General features: G+C 36.5%; 1 protein-coding gene across 2 annotated transcripts in view; it reads right to left on the bottom strand.

Moving 5' to 3' along the window:
- Positions 1-13371: 13371 nt before the first annotated feature.
- The window catches only part of ppp6r2a (protein phosphatase 6, regulatory subunit 2a), a 44921-nt gene continuing 32223 nt past the window's right edge, over positions 13372-26069 (bottom strand). For both annotated transcript variants that reach the window (XM_044107573.1, XM_044107572.1), the window contains 3 exons: positions 16025-16205; positions 14799-14903; positions 13372-14724 (listed from right to left, as the gene is read on the bottom strand). In XM_044107573.1, the coding sequence (XP_043963508.1) occupies positions 14676-14724; positions 14799-14903; positions 16025-16205 (335 nt within the window). In that variant the 3' untranslated portion in view covers positions 13372-14675. The remainder of the gene's footprint in view (positions 14725-14798; positions 14904-16024; positions 16206-26069) is intronic.

The raw sequence follows: 26069 nt of genomic DNA, 5'->3' as shown, positions 1-26069 counted from the left end.
GTGAAATTTCAGCACCACAATCAAATTTCAGCATAATTTGCTTAATATAACTTGGAAATGCTGAGAAACAGTAAATCTGGTTGTTTGAAGCTGGAACCAGTTCAAAATTTTGAGTTTTAAGAATGAATACTGTGAGTGGCCAAAATAGATTTATCTCAGTGATAGAAGCCAATAATGGACAGTTTGTGAAATTTCAGCACCACAATCAAATTTCAGCATAATTTGCTTAATATAACTTGGAAATGCTGAGAAACAGTAAATCTGGTTGTTTGAAGCTGGAACCAGTTCAAAATTTTGAGTTTTAAGCTTTTTTGAATTTCAGAAATTTCAGCACCGCAATCAATGGACAGTTTGTGAAATTTCAGCACCACAATCAAATTTCAGCATAATTTGCTTAATATAACTTGGAAATGCTGAGAAACAGTAAATCTGGTTGTTTGAAGCTGGAACCAGTTCAAAATTTTGAGTTTTAAGCTATTTTACTGTTAGTGGACAAAAACGCTTTATCTCAGCGAGAAGCCAAAAATGGACAGTTTGTGAAATTTCAGCACCACAATCAAATTTCAGCATAATTTGCTTAATATAACTTGGAAATGCTGAGAAACAGTAAATCTGGTTGTTTGAAGCTGGAACCAGTTCAGAATTTTGAGTTTTAAGCTTTTTTACTGTTAGTGACCAAAAACGCTTTATCTCAGCGAGAGAAGCCAAAAATGGACAGTTTGTGAAATTTCATCACCACAATCAAATTTCAGCATAATTTGCTTAATATAACTTGGAAATGCTGAGAAACAGTAAATCTGGTTGTTTGAAGCTGGAACCAGTTCAAAATTTTGAGTTTTAAGCTTTTTTACTGTTAGTGACCAAAAACGCTTTATCTCAGCGAGAGAAGCCAAAAATGGACAGTTTGTGAAATTTCAGCACCACAATCAAATTTAAGCACAATTTGCTTAATATAACTTGGAAATGCTGAGAAACAGTAAATCTGGTTGTTTGAAGCTGAAACCAGTTCAACATTTTGAGTTTTAAGCTTTTATACTGTTAGTGACCAAAAACGCTTTATCTCAGTGAGAGAAGCCAAAAATGGACAGTTTGTGAAATTTCAGCAAAACAATCAAATTTCAGCATAATTTGCTTAATATAACTTGGAAATGCTGAGAAACAGTAAATCTGGTTGTTTGAAGCTGGAACCAGTTCAAAATTTTGAGTTTTAAGCTTTTTTTTTAATTTCAGAAATTTCAGCACCACAATCAATGGACAGTTTGTGAAATTTCAGCACCACAATCAAATTTCAGCATAATTTGCTTAATATAACTTGGAAATGCTGAGAAACAGTAAATCTGGTTGTTTGAAGATGGAACCAGTTCAAAATTTTGAGTTTTAAGCTTTTTTACTGTTAGTGGCCAAAACGCTTTATCTCAGCAGAAGCCAAAATGGACAGTTTGTGAAATTTCAACACCACAATCAAATTTCAGCATAATTTGCTTAATATAACTTGGAAATGCTGAGAAACAGTAAATCTGGTTGTTTGAAGCTGGAACCAGTTCAAAATTTTGAGTTTTAAGCTTTTTTACTGTTAGTGGCCAAAAACGCTTTATCTCAGCGAGAAGCCAAAAATGGACAGTTTGTGAAATTTCAGCACCACAATCAAATTTCAGCATAATTTGCTTAATATAACTTGGAAATGCTGAGAAACAGTAAATCTGGTTGTTTGAAGCTGGAACCAGTTCAAAATTTTGAGTTTTAAGCCTTTTTACTGTGAGTGGCCAAAAACGCTTTATCTCAGCGAGAAGCCAAAAATGGACAGTTTGTGAAATTTCAACACCACAATCAAATTTCAGCATAATTTGCTTAATATAACTTGGAAATGCTGAGAAACAGTAAATCTGGTTGTTTGAAGCTGGAACCAGTTCAAAATTTTGAGTTTTAAGCTTTTTTACTGTTAGTGGCCAAAAACGCTTTATCTCAGCGAGAGAAGCCAAAAATGGACAGTTTGTGAAATTTCAGCACCACAATCAAATTTCAGCATAATTTGCTTAATATAACTTGGAAATGCTGAGAAACAGTAAATCTGGTTGTTTGAAGCTGGAACCAGTTCAAAATTTTGAGTTTTAAGCTTTTTTACTGTTAGTGACCAAAAACGCTTTATCTCAGCGAGAGAAGCCAAAAATTGACAGTTTGTGAAATTTAAGCACCACAATCAAATTTCAGCATAATTTGCTTAATATAACTTGGAAATGCTGAGAAACAGTAAATCTGGTTGTTTGAAGCTGGAACCAGTTCAAAATTTTGAGTTTTAACCTTTTTTACTGTTAGTGACCAAAAACGCTTTATCTCAGCGAGAGAAGCCAAAAATGGACAGTTTGTGAAATTTCAGCACCACAATCAAATTTCAGCACAATTTGCTTAATATAACTTGGAAATGCTGAGAAACAGTAAATCTGGTTGTTTGAAGCTGAAACCAGTTCAACATTTTGAGTTTTAAGCTTTTATACTGTTAGTGACCAAAAACGCTTTATCTCAGTGAGAGAAGCCAAAAATGGACAGTTTGTGAAATTTCAGCAAAACAATCAAATTTCAGCATAATTTGCTTAATATAACTTGGAAATGCTGAGAAACAGTAAATCTGGTTGTTTGAAGCTGGAACCAGTTCAAAATTTTGAGTTTTAAGCTTTTTTGAATTTCAGAAATTTCAGCACCACAATCAATGGACAGTTTGTGAAATTTCAGCACCACAATCAAATTTCAGCATAATTTGCTTAATATAACTTGGAAATGCTGAGAAACAGTAAATCTGGTTGTTTGAAGATGGAACCAGTTCAAAATTTTGAGTTTTAAGCTTTTTTACTGTTAGTGGCCAAAAACGCTTTATCTCAGCGAGAGATGCCAAAAATGGACAGTTTGTGAAATTTCAACACCACAATCAAATTTCAGCATAATTTGCTTAATATAACTTGGAAATGCTGAGAAACATTAAATCTGGTTGTTTGAAGCTGGAACCAGTTCAAAATTTTGAGTTTTAAGCTTTTTTACTTAGTGGCCAAAAACGCTTTATCTCAGCGAGAGAAGCCAAAAATGGACAGTTTGTGAAATTTCAGCACCACAATCAAATTTCAGCATAATTTGCTTAATATAACTTGGAAATGCTGAGAAACAGTAAATCTGGTTGTTTGAAGCTGGAACCAGTTCAAAATTTTGAGTTTTAAGCTTTTTTACTGTTAGTGACCAAAAACGCTTTATCTCAGAGAGAAGCCAATATGGACAGTTTGTGAAATTTCAGCACCACAATCAAATTTCAGCATAATTTGCTTCATATAACTTGGAAATGCTGAGAAACAGTAAATCTGGTTGTTTGAAGCTGGAACCAGTTCAAAATTTTGAGTTTTAAGCTTTTTTACTGTTAGTGACCAAAAACGCTTTATCTCAGCGAGAGAAGCCAAAAATGGACAGTTTGTGAAATTTCAGCACCACAATCAAATTTCAGCATAATTTGCTTAATATAACTTGGAAATGCTGAGAAACAGTAAATCTGGTTGTTTGAAGCTGGAACCAGTTCAAAATTTTGAGTTTTAAGCTTTTTTGAATTTCAGAAATTTCAGCACCACAATCAATGGACAGTTTGTGAAATTTCAGCACCACAATCAAATTTCAGCATAATTTGCTTAATATAACTTGGAAATGCTGAGAAACATTAAATCTGGTTGTTTGAAGCTGGAACCAGTTCAAAATTTTGAGTTTTAAGCTTTTTTACTTAGTGGCCAAAAACGCTTTATCTCAGCGAGAGAAGCCAAAAATGGACAGTTTGTGAAATTTCAACACCACAATCAAATTTCAGCATAATTTGCTTAATATAACTTGGAAATGCTGAGAAACATTAAATCTGGTTGTTTGAAGCTGGAACCAGTTCAAAATTTTGAGTTTTAAGCTTTTTTACTTAGTGGCCAAAAACGCTTTATCTCAGCGAGAGAAGCCAAAAATGGACAGTTTGTGAAATTTCACCACCACAATCAAATTTCAGCATAATTTGCTTAATATAACTTGGAAATGCTGAGAAACAGTAAATCTGGTTGTTTGAAGCTGGAAGCAGTTCAACATTTTGAGTTTTAAGCTTTTTTACTGTTAGTGGCCAAAAACGCTTTATCTCAGCGAGAGAAGCCAAAAATGGACAGTTTGTGAAATTTCAGCACCACAATCAAATTTCAGCATAATTTGCTTCATATAACTTGGAAATGCTGAGAAACAGTAAATCTGGTTGTTTGAAGCTGGAACCAGTTCAAAATTTTGAGTTTTAAGCTTTTTTACTGTTAGTGACCAAAATCGCTTTATCTCAGCGAGAGAAGCCAAAAATGGACAGTTTGTGAAATTTCAGCACCACAATCAAATTTCAGCATAATTTGCTTAATATAACTTGGAAATGCTGAGAAACAGTAAATCTGGTTGTTTGAAGCTGGAACCAGTTCAAAATTTTGAGTTTTAAGCTTTTTTACTGTTAGTGGCCAAAAACGCTTTATCTCAGCGAGAGAAGCCAAAAATGGACAGTTTGTGAAATTTCAGCACCACAATCAAATTTCAGCATAATTTGCTTAATATAACTTGGAAATGCTGAGAAACAGTAAATCTGGTTGTTTGAAGCTGGAACCAGTTCAAAATTTTGAGTTTTAAGCTTTTTTTAATTTCAGAAATTTCAGCACCACAATCAATGGACAGTTTGTGAAATTTCAGCACCACAATCAAATTTCAGCATAATTTGCTTAATATAACTTGGAAATGCTGAGAAACAGTAAATCTGGTTGTTTGAAGCTGGAACCAGTTCAAAATTTTGAGTTTTAAGCTTTTTTTTTAATTTCAGAAATTTCAGCACCACAATCAATGGACAGTTTGTGAAATTTCAGCACCACAATCAAATTTAAGCACAATTTGCTTAATATAACTTGGAAATGCTGAGAAACAGTAAATCTGGTTGTTTGAAGCTGGAACCAGTTCAAAATTTTGAGTTTTAAGCTTTTTTACTGTTAGTGACCAAAAACGCTTTATCTCAGCGAGAGAAGCCAAAAATGGACAGTTTGTGAAATTTCAGCACCACAATCAAAATTCAGCACAATTTGCTTAAAATAACTTGGAAATGCTGAGAACTGGTTCCAGCTTCAAACAACCAGATTTACTGCTTCTCAGCATATCCAAGTTATACTAAAGCAAATTATGCTGAAATTTGATTGTGGTGCTGAAATTTCACATAGGCTATTTTCCATTTTTCACTTCTGTCGGTGAAATCCACCTAAATGTCCCATATAAAATGCGTCCAAATGTCCCATTATAAATCCTCCTAAATGTCCCATATATAATGCGTCCAAATGTCCCATTATAAATCCTCCTAAATGTCCCATATATAATGCGTCCAAATGTCCCATATAAATTCCGTCCAAATGTCCCATATAAAATGCGTCCAAATGTCCCATATAAAATGCGTCCAAATGTCCCATATAAATTGCGTCCAAATGTCCCTTATAAAATGTGTCCAAATGTCCCATTATAAATCCTCCTAAATGTCCCATATATAATGCGTCCAAATGTCCCATATGAAATGCGTCCAAATGTCCCATTATAAATCCACCTAAATGTCCCATAATAATGCGTCCAAATGTCCCATATAAATTTCGTCCAAATGTCCCATATATAATGCGTCCAAATGTCCCATATAAAATGCGTCCAAATGTCCCATATAAATTGCGTCCAAATGTCCCATATAAAATGTGTCCAAATGTCCCATTATAAATCCTCCTAAATGTCCCATATATAATGCGTCCAAATGTCCCATATGAAATGCGTCCAAATGTCCCATTATAAATCCACCTAAATGTCCCATATAAAATGCGTCCAAATTTCCCATATAAATTGCGTCCAAAATGTCCCATATAGATTTCGTCCAAATGTCCCATATAAAATGCGTCCAAATGTCCCATATATAATGCGGCCAAATGTCCCATATATAATGCGGCCAAATGTCCCATATAAAATGCGGCCAAATGTCCCATTATAAATCCTCCTAAATGTCCCACATAAAATGCGCCCTGTTACGACCCGTCTAAGCGTGGCCAGATCATAACATAAAGGATCCTACCTCTTCAGATCCCAAGCAGCCAAAAACACGAAGTTGAACATTTTGTAATTACATTTATTAAAAGAGATTTATTTTTTCACTTGAAATGTTACAAGTGGAGCGTATGACTTCAGAATCAGCTAATGCCGAAAACAACAAACAAAAGGAAACTATCTGAATATTAACCAACTTACCTAATTAAAAGTAAATAAACCAAATGACAAACACTTAGCTCCTTAACTAAGAAAAACATATTTTCACTTCTCTCGCTGAGATAAAGCGTTTTTGGTCACTAACAGTAAAAAAGCTTAAAACTCAAAATTTTGAACTGGTACAAGCTTCAAACAACCAGATTTACTGCTTCTCAGCATTTCCAAGTCATACTAAAGCAAATTATGCTGAAATTTGATTTGGTGCTGAAATTTCAGGAACTGTCCATTTTTGGCTTCTCTCGCTGAGATAAAGCGTTTTTGGTCACTAACGGTAAAAAAGATTTACTGCTTCTCAACATTTCCAAGTTATACTAAAGCAAATTATGCTGACATTTGATTGTGGTGCTGAAATTTCACAAACTGTCCATTCTTGGCTTCTCTCGCTGAGATAAAGCGTTTTTGGTCACTAACAGTAAAAAAGCTTAAAACTCAAAATTTTGAACTGGTTCCAGCTTCAAACAACCAGATTTACTGCTTCTCAGCATTTCCAAGTCATACTAAAGCAAATTATGCTGAAATTTGATTTGGTGCTGAAATTTCACAAACTGTCCATTTTTGGCTTTTCTCGCTGAGATAAAGCTTTTTTGGTCACTAACAGTAAAAAAAAGCTTAAAACTCAAAATTTTGAACTGGTAAAAGCTTCAAACAACCAGATTTACTGTTTCTCAGCATTTCCAAGTTATATTAAAGCAAATTATGCTGAAATTTGATTGTGGTGCTTAAATTTCGCACAAAGTCCATTTTTGGCTTCTCTCGCTCAGATAAAGCGTTTTTGGTCACTAACAGTAAAAAAAGCTTAAAACTCAAAATTTTGATCTGGTACAAGCTTCAAACAACCAGATTTACTGCTTCTCAGCATTTCCAAGTTATACTAAAGCAAATTATGCTGAAATTTGATTGTGGTGCTGAAATTTCACAAACTGTCCATTTTTGGCTTCTCTCGCTGAGATAAAGCGTTTTTGGTCACTAAAAGTAAAAAAGCTTAAAACTCAAAATTTTGAACTGGTTCCAGCTTCAAACAACCAGATTTACTGCTTCTCAGCATTTCCAAGTTATACTAAAGCAAATTATGCTGAAATTTGATTGTGGTGCTGAAATTTCACAAACTGTCCATTTTTGGCTTCTCTCGCTGAGATAAAGAGTTTTTGGTCACTAACAGTAAAAACCTTAAAACTCAAAATTTCGAACTGGTTCCAGCTTCAAACAAACAGATTTACTGTTTCTCAGCATTTCCAAGTTATATTAAGCAAATTATGCTGAAATTTGATTGTGGTGCTGAAATTTCACAAACTGTCCATTTTTGGCTTCTCGCTGAGATAAAGCGTTTTTAGTCACTAACAGTAAAAAAGCTTAAAACTCAAAATTTTGAAATGGTTCCAGTTTCAAACAACCAGATTTACTGCTTCTCAGCATTTCCAAGTTATACTAAAGCAAATTATTCTGAAATTTGATTGTGGTGCTGAAATTTCACAAACTGTCCGTTTTTGGCTTCTCTCGCTGAGATAAAGCGTTTTTGGTCACTAAAAGTAAAAATGCTTAAAACTCAAAATTTTGAACTGGATCCAGCTTCAAACAACCAGATTTACTGCTTCTCAGCATTTCCAAGTTATATTAAAGCAAATTATGCTGAAATTTGTTTGTGTTGCTGAAATTTCACAAACTGTCCATTTTTGGCTTCTCTCGCTGAGATAAAGCGTTTTTGGTCACTAACAGTAAAAAAGCTTAAAACTCAAAATTTTGAACTGGTTCCAGTTTCAAACAACCAGATTTACTGCTTCTCAGCATTTCCAAGTCATACTAAAGCAAATTATGCTGAAATTTGATTTGGTGCTGAAATTTCGCAAACTGTCCATTTTTGGCTTTTCTCGCTGAGATAAAGCTTTTTTGGTCACTAACAGTAAAAAAGCTTAAAACTCAAAATTTTGAACTGGTACAAGCTTCAAACAACCAGATTTACTGCTTCTCAGCATTTCCAAGTTATACTAAAGCAAATTATGCTGAAATTTGATTGTGGTGCTGAAATTTCACAAACTGTCCATTTTTGGCTTCTCTCGCTGAGATAAAGCGTTTTTGGTCAATAACAGTAAAAAAGCTTAAAACTCAAAATTTTGAACTGGTTCCAGCTTCAAACAACCAGATTTACTGCTTCTCAGCATTTCCAAGTTATACTAAAGCAAATTATGCTGAAATTTATTGTGTTGCTGAAATTTCACATAGGCTATCCCATATAAAATGTGCCCTGTTACGACCCGTCTAGGCGTGGCCAGATCATAACATCCTACCTCTTCAGATCCCAAGCAGCCAAACACAGAAAGTTGAAGATTTTGTAATTATATTTATTTAAAAGAGATTTTTTTTTTCAATTGATATGTTACAATAAGTGAGCTAATGTCGAAAACAACAAAGAAAAGGAAACTATCTGAATATTAACCAACTTACCTAATTAAAAGTAAATAAACCAAATGACAAACACTTAGCTCCCTAACTAAGAAAAACATATTTTCACTTCTCTCGCTGATATAAAGCGCTTTTGGTCACTAACATTCATAACATGTTAAATTGAAAATTTTAACTTGTTCCAGCTTCAAACAACCAGATCTACTGCTTCTCAGCACTTGTATGCTGTACCAAAGCAAATAAGGCTGAAATTTGATTGTGGTGCTGAAATTTCACTAGGCCTATTGTCCGTTTTTTACTTCTCTCGCTAAGATAAAGTGTTTTTGGTTACTAACATTGAAAACTTGTTAAACTCAACATTTTGACTTTGTTCAAGATTCAAACAACCAGAGCTACTGCTTCTCAGCATTTCTATTTTGTACGAAATTAAATAAGGCTGAAAATTGAATGTTCTGTAATTTCACAGATTTGCTGGAATTCACTTCTCATGTCTAAATCTTGTGTTTCTTGCGCGCTGAGTGCGAGAGACCAAAAAAGCCCTATCTCAACAAAAGTGAAAAACGGATAATGGGCTATGTGAATTTTCAGCACCACATTCAATTTTCAGCCTTATTTGCCTTGGTACAGCGTAGAAATGCTGAGAAGCAGTAGTTCTGGTTATTTGAAAATGTAACCAAGTCTAAATCTTGTGTTTCATGAGAGCTCAGGTTGAGAGGCCAAAAAAGCTTTATCCCACTGAAATTAGTGAATATTGGACAATCTATGAAATGAAGTTCAGGTGTAAATTTAACCTGGAAGTTTCTCTAGCCCCGCTATTCTTTGTCGACCTATCAACGCTGGCCCAAGCCATTTCATGGCCAATCACCGACCAAGCCTTAGTTTACCAGGACCTCCATCCATGGCATTTTCTGCTTTCCAGTTGCGCTCATCCATCCTTCTCCACCTCCACTCTCCCGGTTCTCCAGGCACGCATCCTTCACCAACCTCCACCAATTGAAAAATGCAGAATCTGTAAATTTGCAGCTTGGCATTCAGTTTTCCGCTTTATTTGCTTTGTAACATCTGACAAATGCTGAAAAGGAGCAGTTCTGGTTGTTTGAGAATCGAGCCACGTCTAATTCTTGTGTTTCATGACAGCTCCAGCTCAGAGGCCAAAAATGCCTCTCAGGCTTTGAGAGGAACAAATTTTTGCATCAATTAGAAAGCTCAGTCTTCAGGAGGAGCTACACAGCTAACACCTTAGGCCTGCTGATTCACCATTATTGAAAAAATGGTAAATCAATAAATTCACAGCTCAGCATTCAATTTTCCATTTTAGTTGCTATGTAACTAAATTTCGGGTGGTTTGAAACTAGAACCAAGTCTAAATCTTGTGTTTCATGAGATTTGTAGCTGAGAGAACAAAAACGTTTTATCCTAGCGTAAGAGGGGAAAGATTGAGAAGATTATGAATCTGCTATTCTCGATCTAGAGAAGGTTGAACATTCTATGTTCACAATCATGAAAAACAACAGTTATAGTGGTTCGAAATTAGATCCAAGTCTAAATTTTGTGTTTTTTGTAAGTTGCAGTTGAGAGGGCCAAAACGGCTTTATCTTAACGAAAGAAGTGTAAAATTGAGAATCAGTAAATTTACAGCATTTGCCCTGAAGAGCTCTTTAACCACCTTGGTGACCCCCTCCCCAGAAATTGGAGAGCCCGATGCAGAGTCCCCAGCCTCCACTTCCTCAATGGGAGGTATGTGGGTGGGATTGAGGTTTTTTAAGTATTCTTCCCACCAGCCCACAACATTCTGATTAGAGGTCAGCAGCACACCTCCTCCACTATAAACAGTGTTGGTGCTGCACTGCTTCCCCCTCCTGAGATGCCAGATAGTGGACCAGAATCACCTCGACACTGTACAGAAGTCTTTCTCCATGGCCTCTTCAAATTGCGAGTTAAAGCTCCATCTCACAGGATCCAGACATTCTCAGCAGACCCTCACAACAAATTTGGGCCTGCCAAGTCTGACTGGCACCCTCCCCACCACCAGAGCCAATTCACCACCAAGGTGGTCAGTGGACAGGTCCACACCTCTCTTCACTTGAGCATCGAAGACATGTGGCCGCAAACCTGATGAAACGACGACAAAGTCTATCATCAAACTGCAACCTAGGGTGTCCTGGTGCCACGTGGACATCCTTATGCTTGAATATGGTGTTTGTTATGGATAATCCATGACAAACACATTAGTCCAATAACAAAACAGCACTTGAGTTCAGATCAAGGGGGTCATTCCACCCAACCACCCCCCTCCAGATCTCACTGCCATTGCCCACGTGAGCGTTGAAGTCCCTAAGCAGAACAAGGGAGTCCCCAGGAGGGGCACTCTCCAATACCCCCTCCAAGGACTCCAAAAAGGGTGGGTAATCTGAACTGCTGTTTGGTGCATAAACACAAACAGTCAGAACCCATCCCCCCACTCATAAGCAGAGGGAGGCTACCCTCTCGTTCAGTGGGGTAAACCCCTAAGTACAGGCACCAAGATTGGGAGCAACAAGTATGTCCACTACTGCCCGGGGTCTCTCACTGCGAGCAACTCCAGAGTGGAAGTATGTCCAAGGAGTCTAGTTCCAGAACCAGAGCCATGCGTTGAGGTGAGGCTGATGATTTCTAGCCAAAACCTCTCAACCTCACACACACTCTCAGGCTCCTTCCCCACCAAAGAGCTGACATTGCACATCCCAAGAGCCAGCTTCTGCAGTTGAGGATCGGATCCCCAAGGTCCCCGCACTTGGTCACCACCTATTCCACACTGTACCCAACCCCTTTGGCCCCTCCCACAGGTGATGAGTCCATGGGAAGGGTGACCCATGTTTTCTCTTCGGGCTGAGCCTGGCCAGGCTCCACAGATACCTGGCCCAGCCACCAGGTGCTCATCAACGTGCCCCACATCTAGGCCTGGCTTGAGTGGGGCCCTGATGACCTGCGTCCAGGCAAGGGAACACTGATTCCAAAGGTTTTATCCGTCATAAGGGGTCTTCGGGCTGCGCTTTGTCTGGTTCCTCACCTAGGACCTTTCTGCCTTGGGTGACCCTACCAGGGGTATGAAACCCCTGACAACATAGCTCCTTGAATTGCTAGGACACTCAAACCCCACCACCATGATAAGGTTTACATCAACCCATGGAGAGGTTGATGTAAAGACTTGTTGCTGAAATGTGCTATAGAAATAAACCTGATTGATTAGTTGGTTGATTGATTACACTATGAAGTGACTGTGGCTGCTGCTGGGTTTCTCCCATTAGGAGTTACAACTACATCCATTCATTGATGGATTTGATTGATTTGTTTTCCTCATTGTAAAGAAAAAGAATACATATGGATCCTTGAGATGATTATAAATTAAACTCCACTCAACACTATAGCAGATATTCAAAAAGTGTGGGTTGCAAGTGGAATAAGTGCTACAAGAGTTACCACACCCTGTTTTACCCAGGACAGACTAAAACTGCTGAATTGAAATTGTTTAACGTGACTGAGGAAATAAACAACTGGACCTCTGTTGACTTTTGTCTGCTCTATAGACAAATGTCATCTTTTCAGATTAAATAAATGTCTGCATTTCCTTAGAAAATTGAAGACTGATCAATCTGCTGGAGGTCCAAGTGTGATGTTTCCACAGTCTGCAATGATTTGGGGAACTATCAAGTATTCTGGGGTTGGTTCACTGAGTTTGTCATGTCCAAAGACTGCGTCTGCCAGAAAAATGTAGAGCACTTCTTGTTTCTTTCTGGTCACAAGATTCATTGAGTTGCAGTTTTCCCTTTCCCACAGGATTTGGGCCATGCCCACTCTGCAAAAAGTTTCAATACCTGCTTTGATGACCATGGCATCATTCTGCTTGGTTAGCCAGTAAACTAAAAGACTGACCTTGACCTTATAGAGAATCTACAGAGTGTTGTTCAGAGGAAAATGACTCGAGTCACCATAAGGAAAAAAATCGACAAATTAAAGAGAACATGAGCTTTCAATACAATCACAGGCTAAACTACTCCATGTCAAACCCCTTTGACGAACTCAATTGAGTATGAATTGTGTATTGAGTACATGTAATGTACAGGAAATTGATGCACCTTTCAGTAGGCTGCATAAAAATTACAAAAATATAGTAATTTGGGTTTTATATAAGGAGTAAATTAGAAATAAATGCTCAATGTTTGTACAATAAATCTACAGTTGTGCTAGTATGTTTATATACCCTCATGGAATTTTTTTTAGTTTTTGGCCATTTTTCAAAAAGTATGGATAAAACCATAAGTGGTTGGATGAAACTATCATCAAACAACAATGTAAACAAAGTAAACAAATCAAGTGAGTATGGTGACCTTCAGTTTAGGTCAAAATCATCAGGGTGTGAAAACCTGTGATCAGGCTCATGTTTTAAAATGAGTGAATACAGTTGTTTGACAACAAATGGCTTCACCCAACCACGAGCCATGCGTAAAAAGTTTCTGTGCATTCGTTCATATTCTCTGGTGTTTAAACTTATGAGAACAATTGTATGTGTGGTTCCAGAGACATAAAACTGTATCTGATCTATCACTGGAGCTGTGCAACTGTTCATGTCTCCTTGTACTTCAACAAGTCTGATGGAAAAACAAGAATCAAACTAGCAAGGGAAATCTGTTGGTCTGAATGTGGTAAACCAGATGCTTTTAATTTAAATGTTTTAGTTAAAAAAAAAAAAAAACAGCAATCATAGAAGCTGATCACTGCTAAAGAATTTCAATGAGAACATCAAAGAGACCTGGAGGCCTGCAGACCTGCACTCCTTCCAATCCTACTGCTTCAACAAAACAAAAAAAACATAACCCAACAAACAGCATCAGATGCCCCTATTGCTGTGTGAATAAGTGCTTGGTGAAGACACAGCAAGAGAAAAGGATCAGACAATAAAAATCTCAAAAATGCTTGTGAAGTTACTTTTAAATGTAGATAATATTTGTATATAGGTAGATAATGTTTGGCTGATTTGTGGAGGATAGCAGTCTGATCTTTAAGTTCATTACAATCAGAAGGTCTTAGCTCACTAGCGAGGTCAACAGAGAACCTGATATACATGCACTAAAAGTAGACAAAAAGAAAACAAGTAAAAATCTGAAAAATAAGTTTGAGATTAGATCCAAATTTGTTTGCCCAAAGCCACACCAAACGTCACCAAGGTTGGACTGAACATTTTTTCAATTTCTCTCTTAAGAAAGAAAAGGTAAACCAACATTATTGCACATGAGCAAAAACAGTAATACTATTACAGCACTCCCCTCATTTTCCCCCCTGACACACGTCAAACATTCAACCTGGTGATGGATGACACATTTCATTACCAGAAACCATAAATTGGGAAAAACAAACTAAACAATGAGTAGAAACACTGATGTGGATCAGAGGACAGATGAGAAAGCCAGCAGAGATGAACATTGTGCTATTACATACAGCAAATGCTGACATAAGTGCTTTTCTTTAAGCTTGAAGAAAAATTGTATTAAAAATAAAAGCAGGTATTTCTGGTTGAGGCATTGTTAAAAGTTAGCTTGTGCTATCCATTCAGACGTGACCTTATAAAATCCAAATCTGTGGAAAAAAGGAGAAAACCTTCAGAGTTTAAAAAAATTAAGATGTTACCCTGCAGATCATGTAGTTTCAAAGGTTGCTGCTACATTGAAAATGCACTGAGTGATATGCAACATCTGGGGGAGAAAAGATGATATCTGAACTTTGCTCTGTCTGTTGGCTTTTTCTAGTTTTCTTCTTTGTTTTAAATGTTCTGCCCCCTCATTATTGGTGTTGGGTGGCAGTGTCCAGATCCAATAACGTGGCAATGTGATTCAGTAAAAACACTGGAGCTGCAGTGAGGCTGTTTGGGAGAGTCACTCTGGAGGAGGCTGACAGCCTGTGGCATGGTCACTGATAGGTTCTGGATGAACGCGTCCTCACACCGGTCCATTGACAGACACTTCCTGGGTCTGTGACGAGTCCTCTCTGGTAACACAAGATGTCACAGTCAGTTAGAGCACTCAAATGATCCAATTTCATTTGGCTGCATGAACACTTACTTCTCATTAGTCTGTGTGTTTACAGATGAGTCTGCAGCATGCTGCTGTGAAGGGGGAAGAGGATCTGACAGACAGAGCTTCTCCAGGGACACTGGACACTCCTCACTGCAGAAAGAAAATCATAATTATGGTGGTAAGATTTACTGCTATTTACAAGTCAACTGTTGGAAATACAAAAAATGTTATTAATTATATAGAAATCTCAAATATTGTTTTTCTTTTAGTGTGGAAAACTGTTGATCTGAGGTTAGCACAACTGTCAATATGATCACTAGAGAAAATTCTTACATCCCCATTAATGATTATTCTTTGAAGGAATGTGGATAGCTTGAGTTATTTCAATCAAAATCCACTGATATTACAAAATCTCACTTAGCCACACAGAACAGGTCACCTGCCAAACAATAGGTCTGTCACATGACATTTAAACTTAAGTTCAAATTCAAAAATGCTTTTCTGATCCAAAGCAGGCAGTGTATAAAAGCCTGGTGGGCTGCCAGGTTTTACTTGCCCTGCCGCCAGGCTTAGCATTGCTTTTTTATGTTTTATTTAAAATAAATAAATAAATAAAAAATAACAACAAAAACACAATGTTTAACACATATAGAACACAATATAACTCCAATTAAATCACATTTCTGTGAAATCAAACTGTCCACTTAAGAAGCAACACTGATTAACAATCAATTTCACATGCTGCTGTGCAGATGGAATAGATGCGTCAAACTCATATTAAATGCTTACAGGCAGAATTATTGCTATCAGGAAAACTCATCCCAAAAGGCAACCAAAACAGTTTCTGTAGTTCTTATTAAAAACTCAAGAGACACAAAATTAAATGTTGCTGCAACTCATACTTGAGTGCATGTTAAAAGCTAAACAGCATTGTTTTTGTTGTTTACAGAGTAAATGCAAAGACAAAATTTGAACTAAGGCTGTTTATAAATTTAGGCTGTCTGTCAGTCATGAAAGATTATAAAAACAGACCAAAATGAATAGTCAGTTGAGCAACGCTTTCCTCAAACACTGAAATAAGCAAACTTCAACACAGAATATAATTTGATGAACAGGGTGTTAAAAAAAGTAACTTGAGTCTTAAAAGTGTGCCACAAGGTAGGATGGCTCGATAAGTGGGGGGTTTGCTTAGGACACTGTCTGACATAATTGGATTAATAAGAATGCATGTTAGAGCTAAGTGTGAAGAGTTTCAATTGAAAGGCGCAAACCTTTTGAGGTCGGCTGTCTGGTTGGTAGGGGCCATTTCTGAGGAGACTGCTTTAGGAGGAACATCAGCGTTTTTGTCCCGTCCTTCATTTTCGAATATCCCGAGGGAACAGCTGTCTGATGCCACAACTGGAGCGGTTTGTGTGTCTCCTGGTTTAGAAGGACCTGAAGAGGCACCAAAATCTGCAGACACACAATAAAAGGAGTAATTTATTACAAAAACAAAAGAACCTGGACATTTTCAGAGGACAGATGACAGATCATACAGGTCCGTCTTGATAAATTTGAATATTGTAAAGAGGTTGGTTCAGTGATTTAGCTTAAAGTGAAATTTGCTACGTTATATGCATTTATTGGACATGGTACATTATATATATATATATATACACACACACACACACACACACATATGTAGCCGGGGCATCTTGTCCCCGGAAGTGTGATGCTGCGCACTCTTCCTATTCTTCATATATGGAAGACGCTGTGACACAGCGCAGCTGGTTCATTATGGTGACAGGTAATCGGCACTCAGATTTAAGAGCATGTAGATCTCTGAGGAGATCAGATCCCAGGTTGATTATTCTCGCAGAGGTATGATGTTGAGAGGTGGGTTTAGAATTACTTTTAACTCCTCTACTTTATTTTTTTTTAAGTAAACATACTTTTAGAGGGAGTGACATACTGAGCGCCATTTGACTGGTTTCACTTTAGAGGAGGTAAAGGCTGCTTCTAATTATTGTCTGGCTACTTATTGGGTTTGTCTAACCTTATCTCTTTTGTGTGTAGGTACCCTAAACAGCACCCTAACAGTACATTTAGGGTACTGTTTCAGTTTTAGTTTTTGTTTCAGTTTCTCTTCTTTGTTTAGTTTCAGATTAGAATTTGCTTTTGGTTGTTATTGATTAAAAGTATTTTGGGGTTTTGTTTAGGGAAGATGAGCTCTTATTGTCCAGCCCTCTGGTTCATTTTAAAAAGGGACCTCTGCTGCCCCTGGGTTCCAAGCTGTTTTATTTAGCTTGAAGAGACTAGCAGAAGGGGAGTTTTGTTTTCTTTGTTGTATTCATCAGGGATTTTTGTGTGTGTGATTTTGTTGGGGGAGCACTTAGGTGTATTTAGTTATATTTGTGTCTTCCTTATTATTATATTATTCCTCCCACAAGCAGTCTATTTTATTTAATTGGGTTTTAACTTTTTTTTTTTGGCTATAAGGTACCCAGGGCCAGCATGGACTCCTACTTTTAAGGTGGTCATTTAGGGTACAGAGAACCTTTCTGTTTTATTCAGCTATAGTAAAACAAATTGTGACTTTTGCCCATAGGGCATTTTGTGAGCCAAATAAAATGTATCTAATCTGCAAGCAAGGGTGTAAATCCAATCTCATTATTATTATTTCACTCCTTGTTTATTTTTGCCTTTTCATATTGATATTATTTAAATGCAAACGTCTCTTCAATTATTTGATTTGAGGAGAAGCAATTCTAGACTTTTCCAAGATTGGGGGGGTTCAGACCCCCACAATCTCTTCGAGATTTACGCCTATGCAGACAGTGAACTCTCACACAGAATGTCTGTGTAAAACTGCAGCATCAAACTTAAAAAATAAAAATAAAAATAAAAAATAGATATACAAATATTTTAACAGAGATTATCTGCATAAAACAGATAATCTCTGAAAAATAATGTTATGACACTCTCCCTCCTCCTGTGTTCTGCAGAATTACTCAGCTCGGACAGGAACAACCAATTGGAGCCACCATTAATCAGCTAGCCATGCTCTCAGGAAGTTTTAATTAAGTAACTCAGGATTGTTTATGTTGATGTAACCTGCATTTGACTTTGAATGAATGTTTCCTTATATACGTGACTGTTTGATCTAAGCAGTGTTGTGAGATTTATTTGACTCATGTATAATTTAGGGTACAGAGAACCTTACTATGAAATATTTTACTGATTGCAGGTTCTTCAGTTGTCCTTTTGACTGAATAGCTGCTGTATTGTACTGTAAGTATTTTGCATGTACCGGTATTATGTCTAAATTAGGTGATTTTATTGCCAGATCATTTTCCATTTTGCCAGATCACATAGTAGCATTTATACCTAGAGCAAAAAATTAACAGCTAATCCAGGTGATCGGTAGGCTAACGATTGGTGATCTGCAGAGATTGGCCTCATGGATGATCGGAATCGGAACCAAAAAACTGATCTGAGCATCCCTAATATATACTTATGTATGTATATATACACATACATGAAATTGGAATTGACAGCAAAAAACGTGTTTATATATATAGTGTATATAGTAAGTCTTCTACCAAAAACATATTGTGATATATATATATATATATATATATATATATATATATATATATATATATATATATATATACATATATACATATATATATATATACATATATATATATATATATATATATATACATATATATATATATATATATATATATATATATATATACATATATATATATATATATATATATATATATACATATATATATATATATATAGCTAGCGCCACCCATCACAATAGATAGAAAAGAATGCCATATCGCACATACCTAACATCCTGGTGCTTCTTTTTTTCTTTTTCCTGTATTATTTTATTGAATTTTCCCTTAAAGGATTCTTAATATTGCAAACAGCTTATACACACCTGGATTCACTCACACATCCAAAACTCAAACCTGCATATATCATCCAAAAATATACAAATATACACAACCCTTCAGATTAAGACAGAGTAAATGAAAAGAGAACTGTTAAATAGAAGCTGTAGAGTCAAGACACTAATTGCCCCATTAATAAGCCTCGCCTTGAGTTTCTCTATAAGCCCCAGCTACAGAGGAAATTAGTAGGGGGAGCATTGACATATTTTGGGGGGCTGAACAAATAAGCCTTAAATTTAATATAAATACATAAACAAACCTTTATGTAACCTTTCAAATCAAATAATGTTTGATACAATAAAACAATAAGGTTGTAAATATTGATGTGCATAAAATATTGAGTAATTGTGCTCAAATTTGCATAAACATTAGCTCATATGTTGGAGAAATCTAAGAATCTAATGTTTTAAATCTCTGAAGTCTATTTTTGTAAACCCAAAATCAATCTAAAAGTAAGAGCAGCAATACACTCAAGTAAAATAAAAAAAAGTACAGTGCCGTAAAGCTACTCTTAAGTACCGTACCTTTTTCTCTAAAAGTTACTCAAGTAAATGTAACCAATACTATCCACTTTTGAATATAGATAACAAAATTAGTAGTCTATACGTGTTAACAAGCTTAATGTGATACAGTCATATGAAAAGTTTGGACACCCCTATTAATCTTAATTATTTTTATTTCTAAATACTTGGGTGTTCTCAACAGCTATTTCAGTTTGATATATCTAATAACTGATGAACAGTTATTAGATGAATATTTCAATACTGAAGGTTTATTGGACTACCAAAAAATGTGCAATCTGCACTAAAACAAAATTTGACAAGTGCAAAAATTTAGACACCTCAACAGAAAAGTCACATTAATATTTAGTAGATCCTCCTTTTGCTGAAGTAACAACCTCTAGATGCTTCCTATAGCTTTTAATTAGTTCCTGGCTCCTGGATGGAGGTATTTTGTCCATTCCTCTTTGTAAAACAATTCCAATTCATTTGGGTTGATGGTCGCTGAGCATGAACAGTCTGCTTGGCCATTACCAAGCTCCGCCCACAACCGACCTAGAAAATCCCACATGGCCGCAAGTCTCACAATCAAAGCCTCGCGGCGCGTTGTTTCTATGTAAACATGAGCTATGCGATGCCTCCAACATTGTGCACGTCACAGCAAAATGCTTTCGCTCAATGAGAAAAATGGCAGATCCACACACCCTCTACATCAATATAGCTGTGGACAAGATCACTGATGCCTATTGTTCTTGCAAGGCTGGGTAAGTCTTGCAAGAACAATGCACTGATTACTTTTGAAATCAGTGGGTGATTCCTCTGGTTTGTTGGCAAATGTTTGAGCGTGCCTAGGCCTGATACACTGTTGTTGGTTGAGGAAGTAATTAAGCCATTTCATTCCAGTGTTTTGTACCTGGGGCACATCTAAAAACTGCAGGACAGCGGCCCCTGAGGACTGGAGTTTGACACCTGTGCATTAGACCAATGTTTCTCAAACTTTTTCAGGTGGAGGACCACTTGATCCATTTAACAAACAGTCATGGACCACCTAATCTGAATTTGGGAATTGGAGTCTAAAATCCTATTTATAGTTTTCCAGACAATACTGGAACACACAAAAACATGCACAAATTATAAAAATTTTTTTGTACTGTTGTAACCAGTGATGGCATAGTTACTTTGAAAAAGTAACTTTAATCGGACTACTGATTACTCCTTGAAAAAGTAACTTAGTTAGATTACTGACTACTTGATTTGGAAAGTAACTAAGTTACATTAAAAGTAACTTTTTAGTTACTTCAGCAGCTGCTAACAACAACACTCCACCTCCTGTGAAAATCACATTGATCTTTGCCAATACTTAATTGTAAGCTATTTTATAATGGTAACATCAACAATGTGTCTCCACTCATAAGATTGAACTGAAGAGGAGATTGTACAAAAAAAAATAAAAAAAACGTGAGTAATGTGTGTGGTCCACTGTTGTTTGGAAAACTCTAAGAAGGATTTTAAGGCCCCTCTTCCCCCAGCCTCTAGGTTCTGCGTTACGGCCCTGCGTTTGGTGTCACAGCGCACAGAGCTCCTCCTGCCGCTCCACAACTCAGATGGCTGCACAGATTTGTGACACTTATCTTAATATTAATAATTATAGTGGCGTTAAGTTGCCATTATAATTATTGCCAACTACGGACACGTTCATTTGCAGCTGTTTTCACGTTTATTGCGCTGTTCATATTGGTCTCGATGTTTGCAGTTTTCTGGAGCGCAACGCGCATCTCGACATCATTCAGAGGTAATATACTAACTTGACATTAACAAAGACACAGCGGGACGGATCATCCGGGAAATGATGGACAAGGAGAGACTGACTAAAACTACCTTAATGACGGACCAATTCTAGGATTTATTATGAGTCTCTGTTTATTTCCAAACCCAAATGAGTAACTTCACATTCAAAAACGAGCCCAAAAAGACGCAACCCGCCACTCATTAAATTTGCAAGCGACTTTAAAAAAAGAAGCCCAAAGCTGCTTATAATAATCGGACTTGGCGACAGAAACTCAAAATAGTTCCAGTTTTTCCACCAACAAAATGCGCATCTCCCTCCATTGTTTACATTTCTGTTGCATAAAGACGTCGGCCACTCGACAAGACGAGTAGAGGAAATACGATTCAATAACAAAAGAAGATAGTAACGCACAGTGATTTTGATAAGTAACAGTAGTCTGATTACTAGATTTGAAATAGCTACGCGTTAGATTACTCGTTACTGAAAAAAGTGGTCCGACGTCAGTAACGCGTACAAGTTAACGGTTACTGACATCACTGGCCATCACTGGTCATGACATTGCACTGAATGCCTGCTTTCTTAAAATGTTTTTGAAATTTCTCTAGTGCTGACTGTTTTCTGTCAAGGTGCTTCATAGCAAAATTATGTCAAATGGTAAACTCAGGCTCCCAGCCATTCATTTTCATCCTTTTCTCAAACATTTCAGAGCTCAGCACACACCATCTCTCTCTCTCATTGCTGCCATTATTGTGAGTGAGGTACAGATATGTATCGCAGTACTATTGGAGACAGTTTTCGAATATGTCTCACAGTTCCTGAACAGGAAGGAGTTGTTTGGGCTGCTTTTTTCAGAAAAGCTGACTGGGTATCTCACAAAGACAGAATTCTTTCTGTATCACACGCACATGACAGTTGGCTGAGGGCTGAGCTCCCCTTTAGAACTACAATGATGGCCGAACATCAGAAGATGGCGGAACTCTCACTTACTACAGAGGAGGGCTGAGCTGGCAGTTAAGAACTGCAATGATGGTCGAACTCTAAGTTACTACAAAAGAAGGCTAAGCAGAATGTTAGAACTACAGACATGGCGGAATGTTTTGGGACTATATAACAAATTTAAGCCAACCACTGTTACTCATGGGATTAGTGTGGTCATTTAAAATGAAGCTTACTGAAAATTTCAAAATAAAAGCCTGAATAATCCTCAATGTAAAAATGCTTCATTTTATATGCTTCATACAATATTAGCGCATCGCCTCAATAGCTATCTTTTTCTCTGAGATTAAATAGCCTGAATATTCCTCTCAGGGTAGTGCACTGCCTTAGACAGTGCACTGATATTAGCCTTTACTCTCCTTGTCTCTCAAGTTTCTGCTAATGTTGTTAGCACAAACATTAGCAGTGCACTGCCCCCCACTATTGCAAGGCTAATGCATTAGCCTTTTTCCTAAAATAAGCTTTTAACTATCTTTCTTATTTATTAGCCATGTTTAGTACACTGAATGGAGGAAATTAATGTAAGACAACATGCTACTTATATCTCACATGCTACTGACAGCATTTGGGCTAATATTAGCATTTTGGCTAATTTTACCTCTTATGCTAATTTTAACAAACTGATAGCGTAAGTCCATGTTAGCCAACATGCTTGTGATTCTCCACAAGCAATGATGCAAATTTTTAGCATCAGAATGCTGGGTTCCAACTGACAAGTGGACTTTGGCAACCCACGTTTAAATTTCTTCCGAAATTTTCTAGTTTGCTATGTCATTGCTAACCTATTTAAATCTAATTATTACTGAAGGGCAATATAGTTTACAGACTTCATAATCTGCACTCTTTTGGTTGAATGCAGTATTTATTTACACTTTTATTCAAGTACATTTTTATTAATGGAGAGCGAGAATCCATTTTACTTTTGTTTTTGGTTGTTTTGTTTATTTTATCAGGTCCAGTGTTAAGTGTTCTCTTGAAAATAAAGTGCATTTATCTTTGGCAGAAAATCGCATGCATTATTATGTCATTTCTATTAAATCAGTGTAAAAAAGTCTTCAAACAATATTATTGTTTATTGCAATAATTTTTGAGACAATTAACTGCTTAGCAAAATTTGCTATCGTGACAGGCCTATTTGTAACCAAAAAACTTAATTTTTGATTAATCAGTCCACAGCACCTTATTCTAAAATGAAGCCGGCTTGTCCAAATGTGCTTTTGCATACCTCAAGCGACTCTGTTAATGGCAGGCTTCTGACACATCACTCTCCCATATAACTTCTTCTTGTGCAAAGTGCACTGAATTGTTGAACGATGCACAGTGACACCATCCGCGGCAAGATGATGTTGTAGGTCTTTGGAAGTGGTCTGTGGAGAGTCCTTGACAGTTCTCACCATTCTTCTTCTCTGCCTCTGAAATTATTCTTGGCTTAACAAGAACTGTCTCTGTGGTCATTCATTTCCTTACTATTTTCCTCACAGTGGAAACTGACAGTTGAAATCTCTGAGATAACACATTTTTATATCCTTCCCCTAAATAATGATGTTGAACAATTTTTGTTTTCCAATTATTTGAGAGCTGTTTTGAGGTCTCCATGATGTCACTCTTCAGAGGAGATTCAAACAGGAGAACAACTTGCAATTCCCCAACTTAAGTATCTTTTTTCATCATTGGATACATGATGTTCAAAGCTAAATGAGGTTACTACACTAATTTTGTGTTTCAAGAAAGTAGCGATAAGTAGTTAAGGGTATTCAAATCAATAAAATGGTAAGGGTACCCACATTTTTGCACCTGCCAAATTTAGTTTTAATGCATATTGCACATTTTCTGTTAGTCCAATAAACCTTATTTCAATACTAAAATATTACTGTGTCCCTCATTTATTGGTTCAAACTGAAATAGCTGTTGCAAATGTAGTGGTTATAAAACTATTTCATATAAATAATAAAGTAAAGAAAAAACACAGAGCATTTAAGTGCATTTATCTTTGGCAGAAAATCGCATGCATTATTATGTCATTTCTATTAAATCAGTGTAAAAAAGTCTTCAAACAATATTATTGTTTATTGCAATAATTTTTGAGACAATTAACTGCTTAGCAAAATTTGCTATCGTGACAGGCCTATTTGTAACCAAAAAACTTAATTTTTGATTAATCAGTCCACAGCACCTTATTCTAAAATGAAGCCGGCTTGTCCAAATGTGCTTTTGCATACCTCTAATGGCAGGCTTCTGACACATCACTCTCCCATATAACTTCTTCTTGTGCAAAGTGCACTGAATTGTTGAACGATGCACAGATGATGTTGTAGGTCTTTGGAAGTGGTCTGTGGAGAGTCCTTGACAGTTCTCACCATTCTTCTTCTCTGCCTCTGAAATTATTCTTGGCTTAACAAGAACTGTCTCTGTGGTCATTCATTTCCTTACTATTTTCCTCACAGTGGAAACTGACAGTTGAAATCTCTGAGATAACACATTTTTATATCCTTCCCCTAAATAATGATGTTGAACAATTTTTGTTTTCCAATTATTTGAGAGCTGTTTTGAGGTCTCCATGATGTCACTCTTCAGAGGAGATTCAAACAGGAGAACAACTTGCAATTCCCCAACTTAAGTATCTTTTTTCATCATTGGATACATGATGTTCAAAGCTAAATGAGGTTACTACACTAATTTTGTGTTTCAAGAAAGTAGCGATAAGTAGTTAAGGGTATTCAAATCAATAAAATGGTAAGGGTACCCACATTTTTGCACCTGCCAAATTTAGTTTTAATGCATATTGCACATTTTCTGTTAGTCCAATAAACCTTATTTCAATACTAAAATATTACTGTGTCCCTCATTTATTGGTTCAAACTGAAATAGCTGTTGCAAATGTAGTGGTTATAAAACTATTTCATATAAATAATAAAGTAAAGAAAAAACACAAGAGCATTTAGCAAAATTATATTGTTTTGCATTAGTAGTCTGATTACTTTGATTAATTACTTTGGTCTAGCAAGTTAAAAACTACAGATCAATACAGTAAAGGTATGCATAAGTTTAAAATGTATTTTCTTTAATGTTACTTTTCTGGTTATGTTTGTGTATAATATTTAGAGAGTTCAACCTTCTTAAATTGTAAGTTTAGAGTGTTTGTTTACAGCTTGGTTCTTGATTGGTTTTGTCTGAATCGATGTAGTGGAACACGTTGCTTCGGATCCTCTCCATTACAACACTTCAAGCAACAGGAGTAATGTCATGTCTGTGTCTGTTTTTAATTATTCCCCTTTACAGGTAAAATTCTGACTTATAAGGTTTAAGGATATTATGTTTGCCTAATGAGCAGGGAGCGCTTGTGGTGTCTGTGATAACTTGAGCTTTCCTAAAATCTATACTCACATTAGCTTTCTGGCTAGCTACTTCCTGTGCTACATTTCTTATTGCTGTGTAGGTATAAGCCAGGGGTGGGCAACTACAGGCCTCGAGGGCCGACCTCCTACAACTTTTAGATGTATCTCTACTTCAACACACCTGAGTCAAATAATGAGGTCATTAGCAGGACTCTGGAGAACCTGACTGCACTGAGGAGGTGATTCAGCTGTTGGATTCAGGTGTGTTGGACCAGAGAGACTCTAAGAGTTACAGGACACCGGCCCTCGAGGACCAGGAGTGCCCACCCCACAATGTTTGTGTGCAATGTTCAGCACTCAGTGTGTGACAATGTAATGTTTCAAACTGTTTTAGAAATATCATTACAAAACTGGAAGCGAAAGGAGTAACATTGGGTCCATTTTCATTATTCCCCTTTACAAGGGTGTACACAAACACCCAAATATCTAGAAATAAAAATAATTAAGATTAATAGGGGCGCCCAAACTTTTTCATATAACTGGGGCACCCATGCTTCCAGCATAAATTCAATAGATCTCCTGATACAATACTTAAACTCACAGCTATAGAGTTTTAAAAACAACAATGTCAATTAAAAAAAAAAAAAATCAATTATTTGCACATTTGGTAAATCTAAATTAAGTTAGTGGATCTAAAAGCATGATATAATGCTGATCACATTTACAACTGGTGTTCTGTC

Source organism: Gambusia affinis, linkage group LG23 (assembly GCF_019740435.1).
Source record: "Gambusia affinis linkage group LG23, SWU_Gaff_1.0, whole genome shotgun sequence".
Lineage (NCBI taxonomy): Eukaryota > Metazoa > Chordata > Actinopteri > Cyprinodontiformes > Poeciliidae > Gambusia > Gambusia affinis.
The sequence above is the reverse complement of the archived record's forward strand: the minus strand, read 5'-3'. Positions and strand labels throughout refer to the sequence as shown.